The 25,129-nt window shown below is 36.7% G+C and overlaps 2 protein-coding genes across 3 annotated transcripts; one reads left to right on the plus strand and one right to left on the minus strand.

Annotated features, from left to right (window-relative positions):
* Positions 1 to 1,943: 1,943 nt before the first annotated feature.
* On the plus strand, positions 1,944 to 24,736 carry LOC133515958 (procollagen-lysine,2-oxoglutarate 5-dioxygenase). 2 transcript variants are annotated; one of them, XM_061848613.1, is made up of 13 exons: positions 1,944 to 2,244; positions 6,417 to 6,648; positions 6,926 to 7,101; positions 7,203 to 7,370; positions 7,626 to 7,825; positions 8,084 to 8,337; positions 8,655 to 8,879; positions 16,110 to 16,251; positions 17,653 to 17,835; positions 21,665 to 21,769; positions 22,598 to 22,744; positions 23,017 to 23,131; positions 23,594 to 24,736. In XM_061848613.1, exons 1-13 carry the CDS (start codon positions 2,091 to 2,093, stop codon positions 23,761 to 23,763), a joined length of 2,271 nt encoding a protein of 756 aa, XP_061704597.1. In that variant the 5' UTR covers positions 1,944 to 2,090; the 3' UTR covers positions 23,764 to 24,736. The 2 variants fall into 2 exon arrangements, with proteins under 2 accessions (XP_061704597.1, XP_061704605.1); XM_061848621.1 differs by lacking the exon at positions 1,944 to 2,244 and adding an exon at positions 4,896 to 5,462.
* LOC133515988 (immunoglobulin domain-containing protein oig-4-like) lies at positions 10,180 to 18,371 on the minus strand. Its single transcript, XM_061848649.1, has 5 exons — positions 18,267 to 18,371; positions 14,310 to 14,583; positions 14,164 to 14,235; positions 13,751 to 13,900; positions 10,180 to 11,376 (listed from the first exon to the last, which is right to left on the minus strand). The coding sequence occupies exons 2-5, from the start codon at positions 14,418 to 14,420 to the stop codon at positions 11,218 to 11,220; spliced, it is 492 nt and encodes a 163-aa protein (XP_061704633.1). The 5' UTR covers positions 14,421 to 14,583; positions 18,267 to 18,371; the 3' UTR covers positions 10,180 to 11,217.
* Positions 24,737 to 25,129: the final 393 nt, after the last annotated feature.

The following is a 25,129-nucleotide window of genomic DNA, read 5'->3' on the forward strand; positions in this document are numbered from 1 at the left end:
GCAGACCAGCCGTTTTCGATTAGAAGTCAACAGATCGCTATTGTAGCATGACCATTGTCCCAGATACTTTCACTTTGCTTGCAGTAGCTCACTATCTATGATACCGTTTTAAGTAACCTGTATTTTGCAAATTAAATATTCAATTTTTGTACGCGCAGATTAGATTGAGACAGGAATAGGAATAATGGGGTTGAAACAAACGTAGTGCATCCCAGCAGCTCTGTATACCTAGAGATGTGCCGTTCTCGAGAACATGCCTGAATGAGAGAACATTGCGAGAAAGTGCTCGGGAATGTTCTCCGACACGGAAATTCCCGAGAAAGTACAAAATATATGCATGAATTCAGATGTTTTGTTTTTTGTGTATCTTGTGTTGTGTGTGTGTGTTGAGTGTGTATCTATAAGTGTTTAATACATGTTTAAAACAATTTGGAAACGAACAAATTACTCTAAAGGTAACTTTCTCCTCACTCACACATGTACAAAGAAACAACTTGATATATTTAATAAATAGTTTGTATTCAAAATACTACGGAAGCCTTATAAAGAATTGTGTCGGAGAACTTTCCCGAGAATATTCTTGGGAGTAATGAGGAATTGGCTCTAGTAAGTTTAAAATATTGTTTCGAGACCAGGTTGCTTTACTAATATAAATAAAACACACATACGAAATTAATTTGAGCAAAAAAAGGCACATTATCCCAATAAATTTGAATATTTCCTCCAATAAACGGACAAAGAAAGTGCCGAGAAAGCGTCCGAGTAAGTTTTCATGAGAAAGAAGAGAGTCACCTTTATAATATAGTATTGCATTTGAATGCTTGCAGATATCTATCAATTACTTAAATAATGATAAACGAATACTAAAATTTGAACGTTTTTGCAAATTTTTATAACTTTCTCCGTAATTTTCATCCAAGAGAACATTCTCCAGAAAGTGCGGAAATTTCTAAGAGAAGGAATTTCCGAGAGCGAGAGTGTTCACGCTGGCACAACTCTATGTATACCTAATTATGTTAGTATGTCTCATGACGGTTTATATTATTCGATTATACCTAATTAATTTATAAGAGACGCACGCCTCATACATATAGATGAATCTGATTTCGGTATTGGTCCCATAGTTAAAGTTGCTCATTATGACATAATATACATTTACGGGCCTGCAATAATTTACGGGCCAAATTATTGCAGGTGACATCCTGTATATAGTGGGTTGTGACAAATGCGAATGTAATCAGAGCCCCTAGTGTAAATTTATTCAATAGCGAAACGTGCCGTCCGCGTTCGCGTTAAGTCTCATTTTGTATGGGATTTAGAAAAAGCGCGCCTAGCGGAACGTTTTGGAAACTCAAAATCCCATACAAAATGAGACTTAACGCAAACGCGTACGTCACGTTTCGCTATCGAATAAATTTACACTAGGAGTACCGAATTTAAAACTTATTGGCACATAGTTTTTATCACAGACCACCTCAACTAGTATACGGAGCACATTATAGGACAGTCGAGGTCCCCATACATAAGCGCTCCCGTATTTGTATAAGGGCTGTTATAGTTTAAAAAACTGTGGAATGTACTCGGTTGTGCAGCTCAAATCGTAGTATTTTACAAGTAAAATTGCACCTATGTGTGGCGGCCTCGTGCTCTTTGTAAACGCAGTGTCTATGTAGTTTGCGGTTATTATACTAGACTGCAGTTGGACCAAAATAAAGTATCTAAAATATACTATAAATAAATACCGAATAAAACTATAAATCTAAAGATTCCTTAAATTTATTTTTTTACAAAATTGCACAAAAGTAAACCTAGTAACAAAAGTAATCTAACGGTTATTACTCCCGTTATGCTTTTTCTTATTGCCACCAACTATAAAAGAAAGTAAACCATCGCCAAAAATTAAATAAAACGAATAATATGTACCGCAAAATGTTACTGATCCATTGTTACCCCAACTGGCCTTTCAACGGTGGGCAACGCTTTCATTTCACGGCGAATTAACTTTTTTTCCAATTCAAGCAATGCAGTCAATTTCTTGAGTTCGATCGAAGAAAAGATAGCAGTCGGTGTAAGGAAGCTTCACCGTCAAGATGGCTCTGCGGGGACACCGGTGCTTTCCTTTGAAATGTTGCTGCTGGGTCCTGGCGATGCTGATCGCTCTGAGACCGGGCACTTCCACTCAAGAGTTCTGCAGCGCGAATTCCGAGGACGCAGCCTGCCAGCGTCACAACCTGCTTCATAAAGGTATGTTACTCAGGTGTTCGTCATACTCGCACATAATGGGTGTTATTCGACGGTGGCGTACAGGGAGTAATAGCCGATATTACTTTCAACTCCTTCAAGGGAGTTATGTCATACGAACCAAGTAGGCTTTAGGTTGAATATATACGTATATTTTTTGGAAATTAAGCTAGATTTGGGCTAATGAAAATAGGAATCTTCGAACAAAATTGATGGTATGCAAGACTCGACTCGTATGCCTGATTTTGTACTGTACTCTCTTTACGAATATCATGTGACATAATGGTAGATAACTACGTGCATCGTCTGCCAACTCCAATTTAATCGCTTAAGAAAGCATATGGAAGTGAATATTTTTAATTACTACGTTAAGTATCAATGTCTGTTAATTAAGTTCAAAGTTACTACGGCGTGCTAATCTATAAAATCGAATATCTGATGGTAAGTATTTCGTACGTATTGAAACTCTTAACGATCATCTTGTTTTTTTGTGAAAAATTAGCTTAGCATGAGTGTTATTGAAATTTTAATTTTGATACTTCGGTGTTGAATTTTTCTTGTTATTAATTTTGGCCTTAAACATGACCCTTATCGACCTTATTGTATATTTTGGTACATAGCTACTAACTTATTAGCGATGCCATTGCGAACTGTAAATTATGCCCTGTATACCTAAGTGTAAGCTGCGCTTTTTATCAGTCACTACATAGGCAATATTTATTAAAAACTTTATAGGTACATATGCCTTCATTAATTAAAGAGTTCCCTAGATTTCCCCAGGATCTTATTATCCGATTATGATGAGCCTAGCCACATTAACAGTGAAATTTAAACAAAAACAATAATTTAAATCAATCGAAGGTTCCTTTGAGCAGCCTTCGGGATATAATATCGTAGGACTAATAATACATTCCTCCTTTCCAAATGTAGAAGTAAATATTGATGATAACAAGTACAAATTTGTAAAATGTAGGCGCGAACTTTTATAGTTCCATAAAAAATTTGAAATTTGTGCCTTTTCGGTTTTCCTACTGACAAAATTGTTTGACCGGCTATATATAATTTGCTTTTTCAATAATTTCATATTTTGTGGTTTGTATTTTTATTTCGAATTAATTTGGGGTAAAGAATATTCAAGAGAAAAAAAGTAACTGTGTATCATTTAGGATAGTTTTTTACTGTAGAAACAAAGTTAGTGTTAATAGGGTTGTTTCCAATTTTTTGTAACGCTTGTATTAAGTTCTATATTAACTAAAAGTTGCCCTAAAATTCAACTTTTATACTAAAAACGGCTTTAAATATGTTAAATTAACAAAATATATTTTGACAGATGCTTTCGCGCCCAAAACGCTCTTTGAAAATTGTGTGACGTCACAGTTTACGGTTTGACACATAACAACATACACACTTAGAAGATACGAACTGTCAACTGACATTTGTCATTTGTTGTTTATCGCCTAACTGTCAACAGTGTCAATCCGGGAGTTGTGACGTCATCAGAATCTTCAATGACGTTACGAGTTTAGTCGCGTGACGTGTGCCAAAAGATATTTTAAATTCAATATTTACAAAAATATGGTCATTACAGGTCCCCTAAAAGTAGTTTAACATGTTCTTATAATCCAAAATAATTTATTGGGATACAATTCTGCCTTAAGATTTGTAGATGGAAACAACCCTATTACGTCCAATGGAATCAGAGGGCTTACCGCGAACCACGTTCGACGTGTTGCCTCCCTGTCACACTTACGTAAGAATTTACGAGTGCGACAAAGAGGCAACACGTCGAATGTGGTTCGCGGTAGGCCCTCTGAGGGCTTACCGCGAACCACGTTCGACGTGTTGGCTCCCTGTCGCACTTACGTATGAATATACAAGGGCGACAGAGAGGCAACACGTCGAACGTGGTTCGCGGTAGGCCCTCAGATACTATGCCATACTAGTCAAAACGAAAAAAAAAAATAGATTAAAAGAAAATGATTACGTAGCATTCAATCCGTTAAATAGTTTAATTAAATGAATTTGTGTCATATTATCTTATTACGGCATTGCTTTAAAAGATTTTTAAGAAAAAAATGGTTCAAATTAATAACGGTGGATTGATTTGACACATTTTGTTTGAAAACTTAACATATTATACTAAAGTTCTGTAAGGCACAACACTTCACAAACCAACTAATATACCTATATTATTCATATTATTATTTAGGGGGTTTTAGGATCAGTATTACTAGTATTAGGCATTTATTAAATGTTACATATTTCCGTGGAATAAAAATACACCTATGTAACTTGGCAGCCACTTAGTTATACAGAGAAAAAAATGATTTAGTCTCTAATGATTTTTTTACTTTTTACTGTTTCAAAAAAATACCTAAGAAAATACCTGGGACGACACAAATTATCATCATTAAAATATAAATGGTCTAGAAACTATTATATATTAAAAAAAATATGAGGTAGTTCTTGCTACAATAGGTACTACTAGTTTTTAGAGTTGGCAACCCTAAATTTAGCTTACCGTTTTATTTCTCATTCGGTTGATACTTGATCAGTTCAGGGTGTTTAGCCAACGTTCCAATCGTTAACGCTCTGTAGCGTAACGTAGTCATCTCTCTCTATAACTATTCTATGTTAGTGCGACAGTGACAGTTGCGGTTTGTTCTACACGAAGCGTAAACGATTGACTACGCACCCAGTGACGCAACGTCAGATTCAGAAAATGACACTTTGACAATCGATGTTATTGTATTGCTAAAATTAAGATAAATGTTTGTAAACTTTATAATTACGGTACCTATAGGTGATGTACAAGAATGATGTAACGTCGGTATTATCGTGGACTACTTCCTGTGCAGTCTATAACATTTTATACAATGAATATAATTGAAAGCAAGCGTAATTTGAATATTGTCGGACGATTGTATCTCAGCAGTTAATATTAATGATTATCGACATTAGGTATTGTAGGACTGAAACTGAGTGTGAGCTTATCGGCGGCGGGAAGCGGGAACGCGTATCTGGAGCACGATCGCGGTATCCGCGTAGCCCAAGTCTTTTTTAGTCGCGTTGGTTTACGAGCTTCAGTTCAGTTTATGTTAGTGACTCGCCCGGTGCGGAAGTCTGTCTGACTTTTGGAATGGGCGCTTCTGGAAACATGACAACGTTCAGAGGGATATTTATTGTAATACTACTATGTTATGGCCTGGTGTATGGAAAGGGTATGTATTGATTGTGTGACAATACAAATTACGTTTCTGTTCTGTACATTTTATTAACTGTTTTATTGAATAGTACTTAAGCTTGTTGTAGTTCAAGCTTTTAAAGTGTCAGTAGGTATCTATCAGTTCACAGAACTTAAATATGATGGTATGATATATCTTGCTGAATTCAATCATAATTTTGTACAGTTTACCTTAGTATGTAGATAATTGACATAAGTTTATTTGTGATTATTATTTTCAAAATGTTTAAACAGTGGATACAATACCCAATAATACATCACCTTTGTGTGTTTTTGTATGAACTTATATAGAGTAAACAATATAGGTTAGTTTGTAGATCGCGTATTTTGTGTGAAATGAAATACTGTGAATTATAATAGGAGACTCAGCATATTACAAAAAAAGCTATTATAAAAAAATAGAAACCCTCTGTGAAAAAAACATTGATATATATCTAAGGACGGCCCTTATGGTCAATAAGAATGGGGCCAGTACAGTGGTGTCACACATGCAAATTCGAGCCAATCCTACAGTCTAACACCACAATGCGATTGGTTGGTGAGTGCGCATCACGCGTGTGATTGGTTGCAACTAGTTGTGTTAGACGGCACGATTGGCTCGAATCCGTGAGTGACACTACTGAACTAGCACCATTCTTAGTGCCCACAAGGCTCGTCCTTATATATATGTCATTGGAAAAAACTATTACATGAGACCAATTTTTCTTATCACTTGTGCAAAGGAATACTTCTAGACTACCTAAAGCAGTGACGTGGAAGTCACTCAGAAACATAAAAAAAATTATACTGTAAAAATCTGGAGGTGATATATTATTGGTCAATACTGTGTACACATGTTGTATAAATACTTAAAAGTAAGATTTATAAGTTATAGGCAATCCATTCCAAAATTAATGAATTATTGGCATAAAAAGTAATAAACTTCTTTCAGAAAATGTCAAAGTGGTCACAGTTGCAACGGAGGATAACCATGGCCTGCAACGCTTCCTGTACTCAGCCAGTGTTTATGGCATTGAGGTGAAGGTGCTTGGTAAAGGAAAAGAATGGACTGGTGGTGACATGAACTATGCGGGTGGTGGCCAGAAGATTAACTTACTTAAAGACTACATCAATCAGCTCAAGAAAGAAGGGGACAATGAGCAAATCATTCTTTTCACAGACAGGTGAGAATAGTAGTAAAATGCAAATGTGCAGTAAGGTGTTGAAAGGTTCAACAAAGTATCCTTTTTTTTTAATTAAAATTAGTCAAGCAAAGGAGATTTATGACTTCAAGTGTAAAAAAGGGAGTAAATTAACCTCTTTCACAAATATTACAAATGTTGTGTTTTCATAGTTTGATATAGTTTGCAATACACTTGCAATATGAGATTTGTTGATTCAGCAAATAGTATTATTGAGCCATTATTCTAATCAGTTGTTTTGTATATTTCCCCCTCATAGTTATGATGTCATGTTCCTGGGGCCTGTAGAAGAGATTCTCAAGAAATTTAAATCATTTGAAAACACCAGAGTGCTTTTTTCTGCTGAGCAGTTCTGTTGGCCAGATGTGAAGCTTGCAAGCATGTATCCAAAAACTGAGGTTCCTAGCCCATACCTTAATTCCGGAGGATTCATAGGTAAACACTTATTATGGGTTCTTAAGTCCAATACTCATTGTAAAATGATGAAGTAAAAGTTGTACATGTACAACATGATTAATAAAATAATTTTATTTCAGGGTATTTGCCTGAACTCTTGGAGATAGTAAATTACAAACCTATCAATGACAAAGATGATGATCAGCTGTATTATACTAAAGTGTATTTGGATAAGACTACACGGCAATCTCTAAAAATCTCACTTGACCATGACTCAGCCATATTCCAAAATTTAAATGGAGCTTTATGTAAGTATCAATGTTTTAGATTTATCAGTAACCAAAAAATATTTTAGTTATATCTGTGTATCATATGCATTGCAGCGACAGCCTTTGTGGAAATGCCCACTATAGTTGGTCAGTTATATTAGACATTGCTGCCACAAGGTTTATGTCAGGTTAAAATAATTCATATCTGGGTATATATCTGAATAACTGCAGTTACTAAGTTCTCGACAAATAAGAAACTTACGAGTATAATAAAGTACAATAATCTTGTTGCAGCGGATGTTCAGCTGACTGCCAACTCTACAGAAGAAAAATGGCCTTACATTACAAATGTCGCCACGAAGCAGCAGCCGCTGATTGTTCACGGTAACGGCCCTTCCAAGCTCACCCTCAATCATTTGGGCAACTACTTGGCCAAATCCTGGTCGGCATCTGAGGGTTGTGCATTGTGTAGTACCAAGAAGATAAAACTTAAGGTACAAAGCAGTATAATTTTAAATTACGCAATGAACTCTAAGACTAAGCAGATTGACAGGTTTTAGGAGAATATTTACGACGTTTTTAAGATGAAATGTTTGGTATGAATACCTATATTATTTATTTCCAGGTATATTAATAAGACGGCGGTTTATAGCCAGCAATATTATAGTAAATATATAAAATATACATTGGTCATATTCACAAATTAAAGATTAATTTTAATATCCTGAGTCATTTAAACGTTTTTGTTTTAGGAAGAAGAATTACCGTCAGTTATGCTGGCCGTATTCATCGAGCAACCTACACCTTTCCTGGAAGAGTTTCTAAAACAATTAATTGACATTAACTACCCGAAAGAAAAACTGCACTTGCTTCTGCGGAATAACGTAGAGTACCACGAGTCAGATGTTGATGAGTGGTTCCAAACATACAGCAGGAAATATGCTACAGCCAAGCGCATTAAGCCCAGTGACTTCATCAGTGAAGCAGAGGCCAGGAACGCTGCTAAGTAAGACTATCATATTCAACGTGGTTAATGAAAGTATGAGCATCCCATTCAGAAACAATTATTAATAGTTACGTTAAACATGCTGCTCTCAATTGGTGATAGTTAGGCTTATTGGTGCTGTGATATACTCACGTTTAAACGCTGACAGTTTGCTGTGTACAAAATTGTAACTTACAGAGCCCCACAATCTCAGGTTATTTAAAAATTACTTGCTCAATGTACACTATAAATTTTTATTTCTGGTCTTATGAAGTATTTAGGTCAGTTTATGGTGTTTACATATTTTGGAAACAGGAATAAGTTTTGTTCTGTTTCAGGGAACGCTGCCTGGGCAGTTCGTGCGACTACCTGTTTTCAATCGACAGCGTGGCCCGCGTGGAGCCGGACACCCTGCGGTACTTGCTCTCTTCGGGCTATGACGTCATCGCCCCGATGCTTAAGCGCTCCGGAGGAGCCTGGTCCAATTTTTGGGGAACGATCAATTCGCAAGGCTTCTACGCGAGATCTGCAGATTACATGGACATCGTATTTCACGCCATAAGGTAAGAGTTTGCCCAGCGATTTTTAAACGTGTTTCCAGCATTCAATTGTGAGTCGTTAATAAGCAGCTGTTGCACTGCTGATGATAAGCGAGAAGCTAGTGACTCGAGTGAATGTTTAGTTTGCTTTGGTGGTCTTAAAACAATTCCGGCAGAGTAAACAGCTAGCGATAAATGATAAATTAATTTGTCTCTTAGGACTCATTTACACGGTGCGAGGACTCGCATGCGAGTTTTATTACATTGCGGTATTTGATCGGTAGGCTCAATCGGTTGTAACCTCAATAGTCCGCAATGTAACTAAAATCACATGCGAGTTCGCGTGCCGTGTAAATCAACCCTTAATTGTGTTAATTGAACCGAATTTACATCTATACTTACATACTACATTTATACTTGCGAGAGAAAATAATCGATCGCTACTCGCTTTCTCGCAGCCGGTCACATCTTCCTCAACATAAGATCATGTACTACTTGCTATCTCAGAAGTTAATAATACGGCGCGTTGACACCATTATGTTTCACGCTAAATAATAATTCATTAAAATTCTTATCAACTATCCCTATCAGCCAGGAAAGAAGAGATTGTAACAACATGTCGAAACTTAAACATATCATATTATTAATATTTAGGTTGTTTATAGGGGGTAGGTACATTTAGTGCCGACGTTTGAGTTTATACCGGTTAGCTAACTCGTACACTAAACTGAGCATCACCTGCAGCTCAGAGTTCATGCTGATTTAGTGAATATTGTAGAAACACTCGTTTCACATTCTAAGAGTAAGGTGAATAATGACTATGGTATGTTTCGTACATAAGGCACAAATGTTTTTTTTTATATCATTTGATTTCGTACGTGAACAGGTACTATTTTCACCTAAATATCTTTCTCTAGCAGTTGGTACCTACAGTCAGCATCAAATAGATAGTGACGGTCAAAGAGGCCAAATATATCGATAGCTACAAATCCTTATTTCTATGGTAACAAATAGATTTGGCCAGTGGGCTTTCGATGCTGACTGTACTAGAGTACTATCTTCCCTACTACAGATTTATTTGAGGCCTTTAAATTTGCTAAATCGTCCCAAATTAGGCAAGTCGTTGGGAACCTAGTTCTGTGGACACCACGCCATTGTAACCTACATAGTTCATTTTACGATCGCGGCGGCGACCATCACCGCCAGAATGCCCGGCGTTCTCATTACGGAGAACACTGAGCTTACGTGTCAGTTCTCAATTCGTGTAATGTTGATATAAGACGCACTGATTCTTACACACTCCTTCGAATAAATGGGTTGGAAATAAAATTATACGCCATTTTATGTTCAATGATATCATACAGAGGTACTATTATAATGCTAGGACAAAAAAATATTCTATTTTAGCATATAACAATATTGATTCGGGATCTTGTAGGTATAGAGTGCTTCTGCCATTCGAACTTTGGTGCTTGTCAGGCACCGGCAATTATATTGTAATTGTCATACAAAATGAGAGGAGGAGGAGGGAGAGTACATGAGGAGGTAAACAGTCCTTATATTAAGTTCCAATGTCAGAGCACCCGTATGAACGCAAGTAACTTAAGAACAAATCAGTACAAATGTAGAGTAACGCTCTGAGGATGATTCCGTTACGTCGTGCCGTGCTCATGAGCCCGAATATCGGGAACCAAGCTGCTACAATTACAATTTGCTCATTTTTAAAAAAATTCATTGTCACTAACTAACTAATGTCATCTAACAAAGACAATTCAAGTTGATATGGACGACGACGGGTGGTACTTAGACAACCGTCGTTCTCTATCGATTTTAGAAAGGTACAGGAATTTGTGATTGTATACCTATTAGACATTAAGTTAACTAGACAACAAATTAATTTAGAAAAGGTTATATCGCAGCAATAACGATTAAATCGTGCAAATGAAATTATAATAATTTATCACATTTCTTGTGTTACAAGGAGAGAACAAAATGGTAATTATCAATTTAACTTATTTATTCATGATGTGACGTCACAGGCCGTGCGCTTTTTAAATCTCTGTGCACGGGCCTGGTATATTTTTCTGGGATACAATAGATATTATGTTTGTGGAATCAGTTACTACTTCTAACCCATATATGCCCATTGGATTGGACCAAAAACTAGTTGTCGGCATGTATGGATAAAGTCATATACATTATCAACGATCTACTTGGTCAAATAGGCTCCAGATAAGTCTGTCTTAAAAAAAAAAAAAAAACGTTTATTGTGGACAAAGTGATTGTGGTTTCCTTCGTAAGCGGCACGATAATTGCACGGCACAGTGTACCACGAGACACGCCTGAGGCGCCAGTAGCACGTCTAATCGAAGGCAATGGAGAAGTCGGTCTTGAAGGAGCGGCGGTCGATAGAGTACATGTTGTCGGCGGTGCACTCGTACACGCCGGCGTCCATCTGCGTGGCCGGGTCGATCTCGATCTTGGACTTGACGCGGTCCTCGCCGATCGGCCACTCGTGAATCTGTTCGTTTTAAATACAATAATCATATATCTTTCAGTTTTCTTATGTACTGAAAATAATAATAATATAAGAGCCGCACTACCTTGGTAACTCTTTATGATCTTGATCCCGCGATAAGTACATTAGGTACAGGCTACGCCTAGTGTGGGGTTCACTGCAATGTGCTTTTGTTTGTATGCCTTTATAATATAATCACAAGCTAATTTGGACTCGCTTCCCATTACTCGATTGAGCTGAAATTTCACATACGTATGTAAGTTAGATGACAATGCAACATTACGGTACCATCGAGCTGATCTGATGATGGAGACAGGCGGTGGCTACAGGTACACTGATAAAACAACGCAACCACATTGTATTTCAGTTTGTTAAAATTGTCTCGCTGAGTATTAAATGATTGTGGTATGAAAAGTACAGCCAGGTCAGCCAGTGATAAAAGCTTGTACTTATCAAACATACAATGCAAAATACTTATTACCTATTGGTTTTATCCCATGTGGCGTGAACTTCTGTGCTGTGGCGTGTGTTTAATTGGGCCTAAATCGAGACGTTTTATGGCCTACGTCCGGGCGACAAATACGGCATTTTTAACCCAGTTCCAAAAAAGAAAATAATCTATATGCCGCTAATAAAAATTCGTAGTCCAGTAAATGGTTTAATTTTTTACTTTTGTGGTAGGTGTTTAATTTAAATGATTACTTATGTACTTATTAATATGCAAGGCGAAAAGTACCAGTAACTTAGCGAACAGAGCCTGTTGTGATATTTTAATTCACTACTAATAGCTGTAATATTATATGTTTAGTAAAGTATGTTTGACGAAAAAATTACAGAGAATTGCTATATAATGTAACAGTGAACAAAGGAAGGCACAAAAGTGTTGATGAAAAGATCATCACGTCATAATGAGGTTAACGAATGTTCAGTGAACTGTGTCGTCGATGCGATATTAGTCTGCAAAACATAAACAGTGCTCCCCTAACCTTAATCTAAGTGAACTATGCTGAGCGTCGAATGATCCCTTTTCTACATATATAATTCTCTATCGTTTTTAACTTGTTGGTGCCCCAAGCAACTAATAAAAATTCGTTACTAAAACGTAAGTCACCGCTGTGTATGTTGTCCGCATTATTTTGGCTACTGTGTAACAGCACGAGACATTTCCAACAGTTGCCTCTCATTATGCGGCTTTGTGATCTTGGCGTTGGCGCCACCGTCTCAAACAATGCGTTTTAGTACCATAGAACGCAAATAATTATTAAGAATTTAAAACGATACAATTAAAATGAATATATTTAACACGAAGCATTTGTTCTTGCCTTCTCAATATGAACTTCATGTAAGGAGTGGTCGCTAACGATGTCTGTCTGCATTCCCTTTGCCGATACTTATAATGTTTAATTATTACTATACTTCATTATTTTAGCATTAGATAAAGGGCAAACAATGACGAGGTGTCTTTTTAATGGAAATCGCTTTAAAAACAATAGTAACTATTACTTATGAAACCAAAATACATAATGTAAATGATCATACATGTTATACTAGGTGGCCAAGTACTTAATGGATAACCTTCTAACTACCGACAAGGCACCTTAGGCTGAAAATGTACAGAAAATGTACTTGTAGGTCTATTAAAAGTATTGTGGTTTTCGAGATAATTGAACTTTCTATCTTTTTTAATAGCTAGCCTTACTTAACTTTATTCACAATCTAAGCTATATCTTTCTTATAAAAGATATAAATATAGCATGTGTAATTAAAACAAAAAGACAGATAAGGTCAATTATCTCGAAAACCATGATGGTTTTACTAGACCCATAAACGCATTTTCTAGACCAGCTTAAGGTGCTTTGCTGACATTTTTTTATCAAAAATGTTTTTCAATATAAAGATACGTTAAGATTGTTTACCCTTTTTCTAATGCTAAAAAACACGTGAGGTCTTGCTAATTGTTATCAAGCAGGTTAGTCTGCGAACGATACTATTTTTTTTATATTAAAACAATAATGGAAAAAATCACCGCTCTTAACCAATTGAGCTACGGAAGCTTACCAGAAGCGTGCGTATCTTTCCATTCCTTCCTTTATGTTTACACGCCTTAGGGCCACTTGCACGAATAACTAATCCGGGGTTAACCGGTTAAACCTGGAGTTACCATGGTTACCAGTACAATTTGACACTGGGTTAACGGTTTAACTGGTTAACCTCAGGTTAGTGGGATGGTGTGCAAGTGGCCCTTAGGGTGGCGCCTAGCGACATCTACCACTGTTCTATCTATAAAAAGCGGTGAATTTGGCCATTTTCCCTTTCATATAAAAATTAACAGTACTCGATTTGTAACGGAGTATAAGTAAAACAAGAATTCGCTTACGTGAAGATAATGATGAGCAAAAATTTCGACGCCGTCTTTAAACCAAGTGATGTGAGGACGCGGTGAGCCCTTGGCAATGCAGAGGAAAGCGATCTTGTGGCCCAAGACGTACTCGAGATCGAAGTGCGAAGCCAGCAGGATCTTGGCTCCCTAAATTACAACGGCCATTAGTGTTATTATTATGTAGTTTAATGACGTAGAACATACCAACCATCAGCTACTCAAATGAACGGTAATGGTTATTGTTTAGATGTGACAAGTACATTTCAAACAAATAATTACCGAAATTCATTTCTAACAGTTAATTTCACGCAATTAATAATTTAAATTGTAAAATATATTTGTAGTATTACTCTCCCAGGGTTACACTGCGACTTGTCAGGCTAACACTCAAATTTCATAAGCTCACTTACATCGTTGTTGTTGTAATATTGATCAGATTCCGGGTCTCTATATTTCCCAGTAATAGGTAAGCCAATTTGCACCTGCAATTTAAAAAAAAAGTTCAAAAACCAGCCGATTATAACAGCGTAGCGGTTAATGTAGACCAAAGCGTTACCTTGGATTTCGTTCTGCCTCTAGAACGTCCACGACGCGCACTTGCCGGGTCGATTATAAACCAGAATACTAGGAACAATCCTAAGAGGATTTTAGCTCTAAGGAGGAACATTTTGAAAAGTTCTTATTGGCGGGAACAGATGAAGTCCAGGTGGCTAGGGCGCTGGCACGGGCCCGCGAGGTTTCTGCGCGACTGCAGCTCTGCACGCTCGACGCGCCAATCTCTCAATTGACTAATGGCGGAGGTGATCGCAGGAGGGCCCTTGTCTCGTCCCCTGCTTGATATATAGCAATCGTCATATCCTTTCGCATTTCGAACATTGATACTACAACTAAATTGAATATTTATAGGACGAGCGTTACCTATACCTATTAGGTTTATTGGTACTTGCTATTTGTCACTTGCGTTTTAAATGTTAAAAATCTACTTAGTCAGGTCATAAGTGTGTGTGTGTGTGTGTGTGTGTGTGTGTGTGTGTGTGTGTGTGTGTGTGTGTGTGTGTGTGTGTGTGTGTGTGCATGTGTGTTTGGGATTGTATATGTTATGTATGTATATGCTAGTTGGTCTATTCTCTATTTATTGTGTATATTATAATATGAGAGTCTCCACTTCATCATAGCTTTGTAATTTTAAGTTTCTGAAAGAAAATTTGTAGTTTCTGTTCTGTCACAACATTTTTACATTTAAATAACTGCAAAGGATAGATATCAATTTTATTATTAATTTTATTATACAGATGAGCTGAGACTCTACTATACTGAATCTTGGCATGGCATGACATGTATTCATCGTTACATTTGTCGTTTTCTCTTTCAAAACTCTTCTCATTCGTCATCTCGCCACTGACTTTGGAATAAGGGACAACATTTTACTGCTATTATTTAAGCTTTCAAGAGATATGATATACAGTTTACCAACTATTTGGCTACTTACTAACATAAAGGTTATCAGCCTGAACTTTTGTTCGTTGTTATCAGCAGTTTTATTTGTTAGATATGTGAAGTATGAGAATTAAATTAAGGAGAAAAATAAAACGATATATGCTGAACTCGTGTCCAATAATCTGATAAGGTCGATTAGCGTAAGATTATGCTATAACATTAAAGTTCAATATGAATGTAACTTCGCACCGATATGAATAAAAGTGTGTCAATATAAACGTCATATTTTATAGAAATTTGATATTAATGATGACTTTGTTATTGCAAATGGCATGCAAAGTCAGTTAGTTGTGTGAGATCGTCGTCAAACGCCTGCCTATCCTCAATAAATAAAAAAAACTTGGTCTGACTCGTTGGTCCAAGATCTCAGAGGCGCCAGACTTAGTACTTATTTTCTAGTGAATTCAATGTATGGGATAATGTAGTGTTAGTATGTATGTACTTTTAATGTCTGCATACTTGCTATATTGGCCCAATAGCCATTTGTCCGGTAGAAGGTGCTAAACTTTACGAACTTTTCTTAAATTCTCATGGCTGATATATATATATAGAACGAATAAATTAAAAATAAATGAATAATATTGTATCGGATACTTTTCAAGGCTAATATAAATTTTCCTGGCATAAATACATCAAACGATGTATTATTGATGCTGCTGTACTAGTTTGGGCAGCAGAAAAGGTGTTCTTAAAGTTTAATGCAAAAACATTATACTCTCTACAACAATCAATTACAATAATTCTGTAACTGGCTTACTAAGAACTGTAAATAGTAGATTTAGTTGAGATTAAAGGGTGGATTTTATACATTAGATCTTTTTTACCTTAACACACAACATGAAATGTGGTCCGTCCGCAGGGGAATATGGAACGTGCCGTTTATCACCAACTGCTACCTGATGAAGATGGCGACGTTTCGAGCCGGCGCCACCAAGACAGTCGACTACCACAAGGAGGGCGTGGACCCCGACATGGCTTTCTGCGCTAACCTCAGAGATCTCGTACGTTTCTTTATTATATTTGTGACCGTCCATAAGAAAAGGGTCCTTATGACAGTTTCTAGTTACGGAGATATTGACGTTTTTGGAAAATGCTTCAAAATGATCATTTTTTTTTGTTGTATGCAAAATAGTAACATATACAGATAGACGTGTATTTGTAGCTCGGTTTCACTAGTGTACGTTGAGTATTTATATATTAAAATTGGGTTCAAAGTTTAGTAGAAAAGGGTCCTTATGGCAGACCATATACAAGAATGATGAATCAGTTGATAAAAAATATTTAATAAAATGTAGTTGTAACTGTATGTATGTAATATGTATATGCTTTATTGTACATAGAAATATAAACACGAGAAACACAGATACAGAGTAAATTAAATACAATAAAGGCGAATTTATCCCTGTATGGGATCTCTTCCAGTTAACCTTTGAGGAAATGAGTAGAACAGAAGTAACGATGAATGAATGACAAATACAAACAAAAGTGTACAACCACTTAAATGAATGAAATGCAAGTTTTGAATACACAACTGTGTCTTATAAGCATGTTTAATTTATATACATTGGTATACTTTATTTTACGGGTAGGTACGAAATTTTTCGCTGACGACTCACTTGGCTGCGGCGTGGCAACGTAGCCGTTCTTCCTTTGTCATTTACCGCCGCTATCACCGTCTCTCTTTTACATGCAACAATTCGCTCGCCGCACTCTTCACGCGTTGTTCTTACGTAATTCATGACTAGCCCCTTAGTAGTTACTGATAGGTGGTGCAAATGTGTTCACTTTAGTGTCCGACCGAATGTTGTTTTGTGTTTTTTTGCCTAAACCGAAACCGAAGGTTCGGCTGTGGCTCTAGTTTCGGCGGAAACTTTTGTAGGCTTGTTAAAATCGTTGAATAAATCTCATAAGACCGCTTTTATACATATATTAAGACTGCGTCGACAGTCTAGTGGCGCGTTCATTAGGGGAATTGTGTATTCTTAATTACTAGATAGCTCATTTAACGTAGATTTAGGATCTATACTTAACTCAATCCTGCCATAAGGACCCTTTAGGCATGGACGTCCACATTTATATTGATTGTTGGCGGATTAGACTGATTAAATGTCAAAATTATCTGCATGAATTTCGTAATGAAATCTTTTTACAGACTACTTAGCTTCTTTCGTATATTTTTCCTATTGTGCACTGTTAACCGACAATTCGTAAATTTTAGTCCAAAAAGACTAACTCCCGGGGACCTTATTTATTTTTTCATGGAGAACCAACAGCTATAACTATGCTAATAACAACATAAATAGTGACACAGAGCCAATTATAGGATATCACATATAGCAACATCTTAATATTTAACATTAATATTTATTATTAATTATTTATATGGATGGTATGATCGACAGGGTGTGTTCATGCACGTGAGCAACGAGTTGGAGTTTGGGCACCTGGTCAACCCCGAGAGTTTCGATACATCTCGCACGCACCCTGACGTGTACCAGGTGATGGACAACAAGCCAGACTGGGAGGCCCGCTATTTGCACCCAGACTACGCCGCTAACTTCGAAGAGGGCAAAAAACCCGCAATGGTCAGTACACAATGTAGATACGCGGCAGCGTATTAATTAAAAAAAAAAGGAAAAAGACGTGTGTACATAACTCAAAATCTATTAAACATAAACATGTGAACTGGTGCATTTATTAAGACACTTAAGGTGAACTAGAACCCCAAATTTCATGAACATATAGTAGTAGTAGTAAAACACTTTATTGTACAAAAATAAATATAAAACAGTAAAGAACACACATCATTTGTACAAATGCGAACTTATCCCTTTCAGGGATCTCTTATATAGATTATCTTATAGGGATTATGTATATATATATTATAAGTGACTTAATAAATGCACCAATATTCGCTATGTGCTCGACTGTCACGCAACCTAGTGTCCGCAAATCTAGGGGAAAACGTCAAATCACTACATCTTATAAAACTACTCCAAAACTAAAAACTACTAACCGGATTTTCATACGACTTCCATCTATCAATAGAGTTGTTAAGGTTTTGTGTAAATTGGTTAAAATATAACGATGTTTTCGGAAAAATCACGCTGGCTAGGAGCTTTAATCGAAAACGCTGCCTAATCCGTTTGAGCTGTAACAACACAATGTATGATGGGATTGTTTCTCATTCATAGGTCTATAAAAAACTCCGCGATGTTAAATGTCTATCTTTTAAGGATAACTTACTATGGGGATTCTTAACTTCTAGAAAAAGATCATGTAATATGTGGCATTTGCAAAGCTATTTACATGGATACATTATTAACAAATTAAATACGTACTTATATTAAGCATTTCATACAGATTACAATGGTCCCTTAAACTATACAATTTAAATGAATATTTCAGGAGAAATCGTAAATCAAAGTTTTATTTCTAGCCATATAACTTGTACGAAATGTTAAAGACGCTATCCGCAATTAGTTCTAATTTTAACCACCTTATGCGCTGGGATCGCTTTACTTACCCCCACCACGCACTTCGCACGGTCCCAATATGGGTATCTAGGTGTGCCAAGTTCTAGTTCACTTGGAATGGAATTAAAGTTCAGGTTGTCTTGGCTAGGTTTTATACCAACAAACCAAATTTTAGAAGAGTTACGCATGAAATAAGATCTTTTTCGAGCAAATGTGAAGAAAATTAATTAATTCCGTTTCTATGCGCCTAGCACTGATAATAAATACTAGCATGATTATACAACTATAACACTGTTTATGGACATATCCCTACCGTAGTGTAGTGTATTTAAACTGAAGTAACTCCAGTAAATAATTTCTACTGGCTGCTCTACACGATGGGCCATCATCCTGGCCCACTAAGATAGGCCAGGATGTAGAGAGGGCAGTGGTGTCGGATGGCTTATGGCGTGGCGGGATGGCGATGGGATGGCCTCAGTGTCGGGTTTTCGTCCTCACAATAAAGGTACTGGGCCAGCGATGGTGCATACGTATTTACACGTGGCTCAACCATCGCATGGCCGTCTCGCTGGTCCAGCGCTGGGCCATCATGTAGAGAAACCATAAACATTGCATGACGATCTCGCTGGTCCAGCGCTGGGCCATCGTATAGAAGAGCCATAAAAATATAGAACAATAAAAATAGGTTAAAGATAGTCATCGTTTTGGGCAGCACTATCACCAGAGCCTCAAGCAAGCAAACATACCAAGTAGTCGGTCAAAAATCAATGACGAAGTCCGAATCATGAACTTAATAGTCAGGGACGATCGTCGTGTAGAAAAGTTTCTGTTCTGTTATTTTGTGGATGAGATGGGTTTAGATATAAACCTACAATTGAAAATAATGGGCAAGATATTAAATTGAAATAATATATTTTTTATATATATTTTTTCATGGTATTTTTTTTACTCTAAATATTATTTGTGTAAAGTTTATACAGAAGAATCATAAACAAAACTCCAATATAATTGATATTAAATTATGGTTTACTATTAATGTTCGTTTTCTCATTGGACTGTTTGTGTTGTTAAATTGCAATGTAAAAATAATCCCCGCGCCGCGATTCGCATAATCATTCAATTAGCGCGCTCCACGACGTAGCGTCCCACATCTTATACCACTAGAGTTGGGTAAGGGTGAGTAAATACTGAGTGTTTACTCGGTATTTACTCAAAGCACCCGATTAATACCCTTATTTGCTCAAAAACTATTGTTAGTAAAATATTTAAAACGGTGAGATTTAAAACAAAATTGTTTATTTTTATTGTAGAGTGTTAACGACTATAAACAATATTTATTTACAATTAAAAGTATATAGGACGCTTAATTAAAAAAAAGGTTCAACAATTTTGTTTTAAATAAGAAGGCATTCACTTTAAAAATATGGGACTTAAGTTCTATTGATGTTCTAGATGTCGTGCAAAAGTGCGTGTTTACGCTGCTTAAATCCTTTTAATAAGGGTTTTTTAAAGAAAACTCAAAAATGGCGCAACCGATCATGTTCAAAGTATTTTTTATTAGTGCGACTAATCTCCCGATATTTTATTGAAATTCGAAACTTATAGAGGGATAAACATTAATTCGGCCTTTAGGAAAGGTTTATTTGCAAAAGTATTAAATTTATCCAAAAAAGTTTTTAGATACATTCAAGTTATTTTTAAAGACCCATTTAATAATGTGCAACACGCTGTTGGTTTCTGAATTTATTTAGTCATTATTAGTTACATGTATGAAGTGCCCATCTTAAAAATATATTATTTCTTACAATTTTGAGTATTTAATCCAGTACAAAATAAACTTATATTTCTTTATATGCCCATTTCAGCGCTCCAAATAGTTTATACCGACCACTTTGGCTATAAACAAGTAAATACCGAGTAAATACTAAGTATTTACTCGGTTTTTTTCCCGTGATAACTCACTACCCATCACTATATACCACTCATGTTTTTTAACCTAAACAATTATATACTACCAGTTCCGGTGGAAACAAATCGAAACAAAGGGTTTAATTATAACCTGAGACCCTCAAATTTGCGTACCTATTATAGTTTACAAATTACAGTATGTATTGAAATACATAAAAACGTTTAGCAGCTATACAATTGCTCTTGTTAAAATAATGTTCCGTCCAAACGTCCATTTATGATATTGATTTATGTGTTTATGATATCTCGGCATGAAAGTGGACGTGCATATTATTGTATGTGTTATTATTAGGCTAATAATTACAAACAGATGTCAATGTGATACCATAAATGAATTCAGCACCCCCGATTGATACGAAAACGATACCAAACACGGCCGACCGCAGCTTCACTAATGTAGATATTAAGATAATATTGAGAGCCCTAAATAAACTTTCAAGAGCGGATTTATCTTAAAACTATACAAGATATCGAAAAATTGTACTAAATAAAACTTGTAACAAATTGAATACATTTTTATTATTTATGGCGGCACGGTTTCGAGTTTGATACCCCACTTGACCTACTCACTGCACTTTGAAATTTTGCCCCCTCTTCATATTTCATACTTTCTGTAGTTAATAAAAATAAAATTTAAAAATAATACCTACCTTTAATTTGTCTGGGTTAGCGTTATTCATAACTATTCCAAGTTTCAAATCGATAGCTTAAGTGGTTCTCGAGATTTTTACCGATGTAACAGACCGACAGACGGACGGAGTCGCACTATAATCGTTCATAAAGGATTCCTTATGTACCTTTTTGGTACGGAACCCTAAAAAGTGATATGCCAAATTGAAAGTTTTGGATTGAAATAATGTTGGAGGTACCGATCCGAAAAATGAAATGACGTAAGCACAGTACAGAAGTTTATTTTTCGATGTAGCGCAACACCTGGAGAATGTTTTTGAGTAATGACTGTTATTTCCAGCCCTGTCCCGATGTATACTGGTTCCCAATGATGTCCATGCGGTTCTGCAAGGAGTGGATTGAAGTAATGGAGGCGTACGGCCAGTGGAGCGATGGATCCAATAATGTAAGCATTTTAATTACGCGCCCTTTTCTACTGACAAGTTAGGTGTGTTTGAGTGTATAGTAATATTTCATTGTTTTTGCTATATTTTAACTTAATTACCTAGTTAGACATACTATATTGATATATTGTTGCAATATAATTATCAGTTGATATTATAATGAGTTTTTAAAGCGATAATTGTATTAAGCGATAATATTGAGCGATGACATTAGGAACAATCGAGCCAAGCGCCATCACCTGAGACAAAAGTGCATACTCACTGCGCTTACTTACCCCACTAATTCAAGTTCGAAACAATTATAAACTTTGAAATGCTTTATTTAGAAAACTATCAGGTTCATAGAGACAATCCTAGTCATGCATTGTAGCAAATGTAGTCTACTTTAAAAACATCCTGAAGAGGTACTATCGATAACTAGTCCTTTAGGGTTATAATCGCCCAAATGTAAAAAAAAACCGACATTTTCGCAGTTTTTATATTTTTGACAAAGTTGCGTTCGACGCTCGAGGTCACAAACTTGGATTATTCATTGACCTAAAATCATAAACAGGTCAGCAAAAAATCGGAACTACCGGATTTGACACAAAGGAACCTCACACTTTCAGGCGACAAAGTTATTGGATTATAAGATAAGTGACAGGCTTGTCAATACGTGTCACATGAATGTTTTGACAGATTACAGAGAACGTGTTAGTAACGTACTCTATAAAAACCCCAACTTATGGCAGCGAATATTTGTCCAAGCAAGATGTCTACACCGCCTCAATGCCTCTAATACTGTCATACCCTAGTTTACTCACAATAATCGATGTAATACTGTTCGACAGGACAAACGTTTGGAGAGCGGATACGAGGCGGTGCCGACGCGGGATATCCACATGACGCAAGTGGGCCTGGACAAGCACTGGCTGCACATTCTGAAGGAGTACGTGCGTCCCCTGCAGGAGATGGTCTTCATCGGCTACTATCACAACGTGAGTGGTCATACTTTACTGTTGAAGAGGGATTTCAGTATGGTGGGTGCCAGGCGGTGTTTTCAGATGGCGCAAGTCAAGTGGGCGGGGACGAGGAACGAGTTACACAGTATACTGAAGAAATAGAAACAAAAATACCGAAAGAACATATGTTATACGCACAGAAATTAATAACCCATAATTATTTAGCAAAGAATAAAACCTTTATTTAAGTTTTAATATATTTTTCTCTCTTGTTTGACCAATTTAATAACTTCTATATGTGTTGGCAGCCGCCGGTGTCATTGATGAACTTCGTGGTGCGCTACCGGCCCGACGAGCAACCCTCGCTGCGGCCACACCACGACTCGTCCACCTACACAATCAACCTGGCCCTCAACACGCCCCGTTAGTATCACGCCAAGACATCAAATCACATTATCCGTCCACCTCAATCCGCTTTAAAGTTAACATGAAATAGCGCGCATATTTTATCAGTTTTATCACGCCCTAGGTTGCTATTGCTCTTAAGTTATTATATTTGATAAATCATCGAGATAGCTTGTACTGCTTAAATTCATGCAATAATGAATGAATAATGATTCAAATGAAAAATACGGAAGCTTGTGAGTTTGAGTTGTCAAATTAAGGGTTAAATTTGTTACGTTTGTTTACTTGTATTTTGTATTCTTTTATTTAAAAAAGACTTGCATGCCACATTGAATAGGCACGAAAATTAAAAGAGGTTATTTACCTGTTTCATACACTTAACGTTTATACTCGTATCATGCAGAGACAGGTAAATTTCCTCAGATGTTAACCTTTTTTTTTATAACGTGATGGGTAATCACAGTTTATGTGTGATTGTAGAGCTGGACTACGAGGGCGGCGGCTGCCATTTCCTGCGCTACAACTGCTCGGTGACCAACACGCGGCCCGGCTGGCTGCTCATGCACCCGGGCCGCCTCACGCACTACCACGAGGGCCTGCGCGTCACGGCCGGCACGCGCTACATCATGATCTCCTTCGTGGACCCGTGAACACCCTACCTACAATCGAAACTACTCGACCGCTACACTCAGATTATGACGAATGCCTGCCAACAAATTGACGGGTGTCGTGTTACCAACCGAGGCCAATATTACCTCGGCTCGTTTCTAATTTGTCCCTTTTATTCGCTTGACAGACTGTGTACTTATGTAGAAATATTTACTATATAAACAACCAGCCGCGGAATCATGGTCGCATTCTTCTTTTTACCACTTGTCATGTTATGTGTCACTTTCGCACATACATACTTGTTAAAACGTCATGGTGACAAATGATAAAGAGCCGACCATCTCAGCCCTACTGGTTCTTAACTTCACCTAGAGAAACTGTACTACATGAACACATAAGGATAACTGACTAAATACTGACTAGGCCAAAAGCAAATCTGTCCCTCACGTTATGTTATATATGGCAGAATACTTTGTTTAACTAAAAATTGTGACCTGATATGTAAATGTAAATCCATGAGTTTCTTATTTATTAACACATTCACTGCCGGGAACCCACCTGGTGGGCGCTCGTGAACTTTGTTCAGATGCCGGACAACCCGCTGGGCGGGTTGTTTTGTACGCAGCTATAGACCACCGGTTTCTGGGGTTATGCGCCGTTTTTTGTCTGGCAGTGAATGTGTTAAAAAAAACATCAATAGTATACGCTATTCTAAAAATTAAGTATGTTGGTTTATCTGTATTTTGTTTTGGGTTGTACATATTACATACTGGGTTGATATAAATAATGTGGTTATATGCAGTGTCTTGTCAAGTGGAGAGGCACAAATAATAGTGTCGATAGTTCTGTCATAAGTAATATAGAACATGGCAAAACAATCATTTTATATCTGATGAGATGAATAATCTAATAAAATAATTTAATTAGAATTTTCAATGAATGATTAATTAAGCCAAAGACTTATTGTAAACTGAACAATTGATCGAATTGACTAATAATAATTGTAAGAATCTACATATTGTGTTTTACTTAAACTTATTAGGGTGTAGGGTAGGGGAGCATTGGGCAGTCTGGAGGTTCGGACACTACTTCAAAACTCCAGACTTTTGTATGTGGTAGTTTAGCTTAGTAACTAGCAACACCACTCAGGCAAATATCATGCAAATATCCATCATTTTGTTCGGTTGTCAGCATCACATGCCGTTGACCGTTTTGCACGTGCACAAGTAAATTTTGATGTGATTTGGAATGACATCATCGAAAAGGGGAAGGTTCCTTTAGTTGTGTTTTCGGAAGCTAATACTGACATATTAATTGAGGAGTGTCTTTTCAAAAGGGCTTATTTCCACTTTAAACTTATTTTAAACTATGAATGTAGTTTTGCTAAAAGTAGAGAAATTCTATTAA

This window comes from Cydia pomonella, chromosome 1, assembly GCF_033807575.1.
Source record: "Cydia pomonella isolate Wapato2018A chromosome 1, ilCydPomo1, whole genome shotgun sequence".
NCBI classification, from domain to species: domain Eukaryota; kingdom Metazoa; phylum Arthropoda; class Insecta; order Lepidoptera; family Tortricidae; genus Cydia; species Cydia pomonella.

Coding starts and splice junctions, on each gene's coding strand:
- LOC133515958 (XM_061848613.1), top strand. CDS start 2,091: ATGGCTCTGCGGGGACACCGGTGCTTTCCTTTGAAATGTTGCTGCTGG. Junction 6,649..6,925: donor ATCATTCTTTTCACAGACAG/GTGAGAATAGTA, acceptor TCCCCCTCATAG/TTATGATGTCATGTTCCTGG. Junction 21,770..22,597: donor GGAGCGATGGATCCAATAAT/GTAAGCATTTTA, acceptor ACTGTTCGACAG/GACAAACGTTTGGAGAGCGG.
- LOC133515988 (XM_061848649.1), bottom strand. CDS start 14,420: ATGTTCCTCCTTAGAGCTAAAATCCTCTTAGGATTGTTCCTAGTATTC. Junction 14,236..14,309: donor GAGGCAGAACGAAATCCAAG/GTAACGCTTTGG, acceptor TTTAAATTGCAG/GTGCAAATTGGCTTACCTAT. Junction 13,901..14,163: donor AATATTACAACAACAACGAT/GTAAGTGAGCTT, acceptor GTTGTAATTTAG/GGAGCCAAGATCCTGCTGGC.